At 47.6% G+C, this 8007-nt stretch overlaps 1 protein-coding gene across 1 annotated transcript in view; it reads right to left on the minus strand.

The window, feature by feature from the left end:
* The window catches only part of RBP1 (retinol binding protein 1, cellular), a 25451-nt gene extending 25292 nt beyond the window's left edge, over positions 1-159 (minus strand). The window contains 2 exon segments of the mRNA XM_008589492.1: positions 10-129; positions 132-159. Of these exon segments, the coding sequence (XP_008587714.1) occupies positions 10-129; positions 132-159 (148 nt within the window).
* Positions 160-8007: the final 7848 nt, after the last annotated feature.

Here is an 8007-nt window from a genome sequence, read left to right on the forward strand (position 1 = left end):
GGGGCGGGCGGGAGCGGCTCTGGGCTCTCCCGGGGCAGCGGCGGCCGATGCGCTGCGGCTGGTGGGCGGCCCGGAAATGCGCGCCTGCCGCGGACAGGGGGCTCTGCGGGGCGGCGACGGCCGGATGGCAGCGCGCACGCAGCCCGCGGCGGGATCCATTGTGGCCGTCGCTCCGCCCCCCGGCGGGGGCGGGGTGTTGGGGGTCAGGGTTGTCCCCGGCCGCGGCCACCTTCTTCCGGAGCTTCAGTTCGCTGCCCCTGTCGAGGAGGAGGAAGCGGTGGGGGTGGGAGGGAGCTTTGTTGGCCCCGACTCTTTGGTTCCTGAGGGACACCTTCAAATTCAAAGGCCGTGAACTTCACACGTTCGGCGGCCCCTGGAGGGTCGTGAGACGGTCTCCCCGGGCTCGCTGGAGAGATCGGGGAAAGAGGCCCCTTGCAGGCCTTTGTCTAAAGCCCGGGACAATGGCTGGGGCTTTGGGCCGCCAGGGTCGGAAAGCTGGGCGGTTCAAACCTGGGCGAGAAAAGCCGGGCCCTGTCCACATCTCTCCCCAAATAAAAGCAAGGGTGATGCTATTTGAAGTGCAGATGGCTAGAAAAGCCCTCTGGGAGATTCTGGAGCACAATCAAGTTTGAAACCCACTGCTTTATTAAAATGCAAGCAATTACCAACGTACTGTTTATAATTCGTCCCCCTCCCACCTAAGGCAGCATAGTGAGCCACAGTGCTCTGCACTTTGCTCTTTTCATGCAGCATCTTCTGCAGACCTTTCCATGCCCCTACACAGCAAGTATCCCTTCGTCTGCAGGGCTATTCCATTGTGCATCCAACTTGTCCCCTACCGATGGCCATTTATGTTGTTTCCAATCCCTCACTATTACAAACAGTACTGCAATGAGGGTCTTGGATCACTTCTCACTTGCCACCTGTGTGGGTATGTCATAGTGCTTTAAAATGATTGTCTTTGCTACCAAGGAGATGAAATAGTCACATGGGTTGACTTTTTGACCTTCTATTAAATGCTAAATATCTCTTTTAAATTGCTTTCTGCACAAATCACAGCCTAGGTGACAGCAGGTACATATCTTCCCTTCTAGCACTACCATGCTCCCTCCAACTCCCAACCCCTTTCTCAGGGCAGAGGCAGCTTCCTCCACGGAGTGGCTTGGATTTCAGTCCCTCTCACCCTCCTTGCTCTACACCAGGGTTTCCTGACCTCGGCACTGTTGACGTTGTAGGCCACCTAACTCTTTGCTGTGTGTGTGTGTGTGTGGGGGGGTGCTGTCCTATGTATTGTAGGACATTTAGCTGCATCTCTGGCCTCTAAGTACTAGATACCAGTGGCACCCAGCAAAGATGTCTCCCGACATTAAGTGCCCTGGGGACAGTGGGGGTGGGTGGGTGTTAAAATCACCCCCTGGTTGAGAACTATGGCTCTAGGCAGATGTACCCCCATGAGGACCCTATTTCCCACCTTTCCTCTGTCTGGCTCTGTGATGCTCAGGCCATCAGCTGTTCACACAGGCACTGGCTCTGTGTCCCTCCCTAGCCAGCACAGGGCTCCTCTTGGCATCCAGAGCAGCCTAGGGCAGCCCTGCTCAACCTGAATATGCAGGAAGACACCTCTGCAGTCCAGTCAGGGGGATGGATGGGTCCTGGCCTGGCCTGGGTTCTCTAAGGCATCTAACCAGGGCCAACCACGGCCCTGAGCTTCCTTGTCACCCTGACTCACTGGAATGGAGCATCAGCCAATGCGTAAACAGTGAACTGGCCACTCTGGTCACCCCCACGTAGTCTAAACTCCTCTCCCTGCTCTTTGGTGGCGTCCAGAGATTTCTCACCCTCCCCAACCTTCTCCCTTTTTGCTGAGTCTCCTGAGATGGTTTACGCCAGTGCATGGCACACAGTCAGTTCTGGCCCTCTGACGTGCCCAGAGCATCTGCTTCATACTCTAGGCAGAGGCCTGCCCCTCCTCCTCCTCTCGAGTCCTCCCTGTCCATCCCAAAGAACCAAGATCTAGCCACTCCTCCTCACTCTGACCACTCTGGACATCTCCTGCTCACCTGAGCACACTCTTCTGAGTTGGCCAGCTGAGCACATGGCACTTCATTCAGCTGGTTTTGCCTATTTTCCATCTGCCTCTTTGTTTAGCCCCCAAACAGGTCAGTATACTCCTGCCTTCCTGGAGGGCTCTCCCAGGTGCAGTCCCTGGTTGCTATTGTATTTCTTGCAGGTAGGTTGCAGGTGTAGGCTTTAGAGGCAGAATTCTGGTCTGATGCTAGCTGTGTCACCGTCCAACAGTGGTCTTAGCCTCTTTGTGTTGCAATTCCCACATCTGTAAAATGGGGACACCGCTCGGGGTGGTGAGCAGCAAAGGAGATAAGGGATGGAAAGGGCGTGACACAGAGTACTACTCCAGATCCACTGCTGTTGGAGCCAGAGGAGCCTTAGAAGTGAGGGAAAAGGCAAGGGGGAGGAGGGCTCTGGACTGTGCCTCCTTCTGGGGCCTTAAGATTGATTCAATGTTTGGAATGGAAAATGCTCTGGGGAAGCATCGGATACCATCGTGCTTATCCTACCTCAGCCCACACCGTCATGCTCGATTTAATCCATTAATCAGAGACTATTTTTTGGAGCTCCTTTCTGTCTGAGTAATATTGTGTAAAGCAAAGAAAGAGCCACCAGGGACAGTATGTAAAGAAGAGGGCGGGGGTCTGTGGGGGTGGCAATCAGTGAGGGCTACCTGGAGGGGGTGAGGTTTTACCTGGATCTTGGGGACAGCCAGGATCAGGTAAGGAAGAGGGGAAGATAGTCCAGGGGAAGGAGGAGGTAGGTGAACAAAGGAATGCCTAAGGAAGGGGCAGACTTGTCAATGATGGAGAGAGATGTAAATACACAAGGATGCCCCTAATTAGCCTTACTTCATTCACTAGCTCTAACGAAGAGCAGTGGAGATCCACGGCCAATTCTTAGAGGCCCAAAGAGCCACCAACGCTACAAAGAAAAGCCAGGACCACCCTGGGTGTGTGTGTACAGTGGGACAGACAGGCACAATGAACAATCCTGAGTTCAGGGAGAGGAGAGGAGAGAGCCAAGGGCCACCAGAGTGGGATCCTGGGTGGGAGGAGCTCAGGGAAGCTCCGGACCCTCCCTATGGGGATAGGGAGGAAATGTGTCTTTTCGTTCTTCAGCTAATCAGTTGACCCCACGGGGGAATAAGTCAGAGCTCAGGGAAGTATCTCCATGAAATGATTCCTCCATTGCCTGCTTGTGAGGTGGGCTGTACTAGGTCTGTATCAGTGACAGATCAAGCCGCTTGTCCAGGATACCCAGTTGTGGGGGTAACATAGCTTCCCAAAGGCAATGGGGTTGGAGCAGAGAGCCCTGGGACAGACCCTAAGGCTTTGTCCCTCCCTGGAAGATGCTCCTCTCAAGATGCTGGGGTGGAAGGTGCCTACCAGCCTCCTCCCACCCTCTTTGCCAGGCCTCCCACACCAGGAGACCCTCTTCTAGCAGGGGACAGGAGGCCTGGTACTTCCGACTCAAGTTTATAAAGAAAACCTTCCTCATCTGATTGCACTGGCTCTGACACCACATCCCTTCTTCTCTTCTCAAGGGCTCATTTTATTTTGGAGACTTGTAAAATATTCTCTTTTCTTATGAATATGTCTCTGGAGTTATGCTACGAATGACCCTGCTTTAATCTCTCAGCTGTCACTGTGCCATCTGTGAGGTTAATGTCTGAAAGGATGAGAGTTGCCCAACAAAGCTGCCTTCCTGTGTCGACGGTGTTGGGGAATGAGAGGGCTCTTCAAGAGGACATGGGGCTGAGGGGCACCGAGGTGTCTACTGATGATGCTTCTTCGATGGGTTCATGAATATTCAAATGTGCAATTAACACACATGTCTACAAGCCCCAGAACCTGAAACCCACTTTGGAGGGTGGCCTGCGGATTTATTTCTGTGCAGAAAATGGTTCCACAGAGTGGGTCAGCTGCCTTTCATCTGACTCCCTCATCCAATCACGTGCAATTGTTTCTACAGAGTATGACATGCACTGTAAGGAAGGGTTTCCTTCTCTCTCTCTGAAGTTCTTTCTTTCTTTCTCTCTCTTTCTTTCTTCTCTCTTTGTCTTTCTTGCTTTCTTAACTATTCCATTATGGAAAAATTTTAGCCTACATAAACTTACTGAGAATATAGTATATTGCAGTATATTGAGCCACCATGGATTCACTCCCCAGCTTCAGCAATTATTAACCCATGGCTAGTCTTGTTTATCTGTATCATCTCCACCCACCTCTCAATTTCCACAGTTTTGAGGCAGGTACCAGGTGACACATCATTTCATCTGGAAACATTTCAAGAAGTTTCTCTAAAAAATAAGAACTCCTTTTTTTAGAATCTAAAAGCAACATGTATTTACTATCTCACAGTTCTGGAGGTCAGAAGTCTGAAATGAGTCTCATGGGCTAAAATCAAGGTGTTCTCAGGCTTGCATTCCCTCTGAAGGTTCTAGTGACGAATCCTTGCCACTTCTTGCTTTTCCAGCTTCCAGATGCTGCCTGCATTCCCTGGCTCATGGCCACATCATTCTGTTTGTTGTTTCCTTCCTCACATTTCCTTCTCTGCCTGTCTTGCCTACTTGTATAAGGTCCCATGTGATCGCATTGTGCCAACCCAGATAATCCAGTATAATCTTTCCATCCATAGATCTTTAATTTAATCACATCTGCAAAGTCCCTTTTGCCATAAAAGGTAATATATTCTTAGGTCTTGAGATTAGAACATGGACATCTGCCTACCACATCAAGGAAAAAGAAAAATCTCATTTCAGTAATAAAAATGTCAGTCAATGTAATAAACAATACCTGAATGTGATTCCAAAATTCTTTCTCCCCCAATTTACAACTCTCTGGGCTGGAAACCTGTGGGAAACCATTTTTCTGTGTTTTGCTTTCCTTGTGTTACCCAGAAAGCTGGGCTTTAAAATTTTTATTCCTCTTGTATTAAACAGGGAAAGAGGGCAGTAATATTGGGCTGAGAAGTTCTTACTTGACTTCTACTTTAGTGATCTGCTGCTGGCTCTCTGGCTTGGTGGGTAGTTAGAGGTAGTTACTTCTCTTGAGAACTTTGTGGGTCCCTCTGAGATTATCTTGCTGAGAACAGATAATTGTGTAATAGCACATGGACAGTGCACTTTCTTTGGATGACTGCTTCTGAGAAGGACTCATTTTTTGGAAACATTATTACAACTAAAAACCAATAATATCAATTCCTTAATGCCATCAAATACCCAGAAAATGCTCAATTTACATTTTTCCCCCAGTTTGTTTGAACTGGGATTCAAACAAGTTTCATACATTTCCATTGGCTGATATATGTCTTTTATTTTATGGTTTATCCTTCCATTACAAAATATAAATATAAATATATTATATATTGCAGTGGATTGAATGGCCTCCCAAAGTCATTGAAGCTTAACCCCCACTGTAACTGTTGAGGGTGGGAAATCCTATTCTGGTAATTGAAAGGTGGGCCTTGAAGAGGTGATTAGGTTGTAGGACCATGCCCTAGTGAATGGATTAATAATGGTGGTCATGAGTATGGCGCTGAGTGCTTTAAAAGGAGAACATGTGAGAGTCTCTCTCATGTGAGACTCCTGGGTCACTGTCACTATCAACAAGGCCTTTAACAGATGTGTTCCCTGGACTTCGGACTTCCCAGCCTCCCTGAAACTGCAAGAAATAAATTCCTCTTTTTTAAAAAAATAAATTATGCAGTTCAGGTATTTTGTTATAAGCAACAGAAATGGACTAATACATATATCCATACCTCCCTTTCTTAGATAAATGGTAGCAGGCCATATACTTTTCTTTAAAACTTAATAAAACGTCATGGAGATTACTCCACAGTAATATACAGAGAGCTCCCTCCTTCCCTTTTACAGCTGGATAGTGCTCCACTGTGTGGACATACCATAGGTTATTGAACCAGTGCCCTGCTGATGCACACATGGGTTGTTTCCAGCCTTTTGCTGTAACAAATAGTGCTGCAATGAGCAGGTTAAGTCTATTTATATTTTTGTCAGTGTATCTTTGGAAGATTCATAGAAGTGGGGTTGCTGTGTAAAAGGGCAACTACTTAATGCACTTTTGCTGGATATTGCTGAATTTTTCCGCTTAAGATTGTATCACTTTGTCTTTCCAGTAGCAATGTGTGAAAGTGTCTGTTTCTCGCAGCCTTGCCAACAGATTATGCTGTCAAACTCTTGGATTTTTGTTAGGTGAAAAAGGGTGTCTCGGGAGTTTGTATTTGCATTTGGGGAAGCTTTTGAAGTGAGTGGCCGTTTTTTTAGTTAGGTAGGATTATAAAAACCCCAGCTGATCCTCTCTGTACATGTGAATAACCATCAGAGTGGGACAGAACTGCTGAGCATGAATATGATTCCTGGGTTTGTTTTATTAAATTGTATTTATAAATTCTACCCATGGTCCTTATTCCTGGATGTTATGTCATGTGAATGTCTGCTCAATGTAATATGCCAGCAGAAGTGCCATGTCAGGCTCAGGGCTCCCAGGAGAGTAAGGTCTCCCAGGATATGGGAAGATGGTGGTGGCCCTGTTGGCAGCCAAATCTGTCTACCATCTTGGGAGGCTTCTGACTGAGTCATGCCAGGGTCCAGTTTTAGGGAGGGGTGTTGATTTTTCACATGCCTTTTTTGCTATTTAGCTGCAGGTTGTTGTGGTAGACTTGTCTAGGTTGCTGCCAGATAGCTGGGCACCTTAGAATGGGTGGTCCAGCAGTGGGAGCTGACAGGGATCCTGCCCACAGTGACAAGAACATGGTTCAGTGGGCAGATCCAGGTCACGCGATGAGGCAACTGTTGTTGGTGGTAGCAATTTTGTAAAGAACAGGACACCATCTACTTTACCCCAACCTACCTACCCAGTCTAACATCCTTCTGCAAAGATACCTGGGTCCCAACTTTCCATAGACATCTATCCATTCACAAGGGAAAAGCCTCCTGGAGAATGAAGCATGGGTCCTGTGGAATCCTGTGATTTCTGTGGGGCAGACATAAATGTGGGGTGGAGGTGGGGTGTTACCCATCAGCTTGGTGGAAGCCCACACACATGGATTCCAAGGTCATGCCAGGGAGGACATTTCTCATGTCCTGACAGCCCTATCCGGGGTGGAGAACTTATGGATTAGAGGCCCATCAGCCCAGATAATAGGACCAGGAGGATTTTGGTGGAGTTATTGATGCCTAGCAGGACGGTCACTCAGGGCACTGGTTGGGCTGAGAGACAGCATCTCATACAGTGGCAGAGCTGATAGGAAATCAGAAGCAGTCAGCCTTTGAGTTTCAGTCCTATTTTAGTCTTGAGAATGTCATTTCAACCTGTGAAAGACATGGTAGATGGGAAGACAGGAGAATTCCATGATTCTGACTTACCATGTCATGACAAGTGATATGGGAATGTTTTTTCATCAGAAGCAATTAGTAAAGGAATTTTTAAGTAAAATGTCAGTGACAATTATACCAGAGTCACTGAAAAGTGAGAAAAGGGTCAATGTAATTTATCTGCCTACTGATGGCCAGTGAGCCTCTTTCTCCTGGGACATGCCCAGAAAAGGACGAGTGGGAGGTGGGGAAGGCTATTGGAGCAGCCATTGCCAAGTTAGTTCTAGACAGAAGACAGGTAGGCAGATTCTTGACCCACATGGCTGCTTGTTTTGTTTCTGTAGGCCCAGTGGGCCAGCAGCTGGGTAGAGGAGGTTGAATGTTTTTTGCTTTTTGTTGTTTTTTTGTTTTATTGGTCACTTAGCCTGAGCATGAGTATCTTTTTCAAGTACTCGGTGTACTTGGGCCTTGAGGATTTGAGACTTATCAGAAGATTTATAAATTTTGTGTTTTCTCTTTATTGATATTCTTAAAATGTATTTCTGTCTAGTAATAAATTTGAAAAACTATGAATTATATATGTTCACAGCTCTCACCATCTCCTG

The sequence above is a fragment of the Galeopterus variegatus genome, unplaced genomic scaffold (assembly GCF_000696425.1).
Source record: "Galeopterus variegatus unplaced genomic scaffold, G_variegatus-3.0.2 Scaffold5478, whole genome shotgun sequence".
In the NCBI taxonomy this organism is placed as follows: Eukaryota; Metazoa; Chordata; class Mammalia; order Dermoptera; family Cynocephalidae; genus Galeopterus; species Galeopterus variegatus.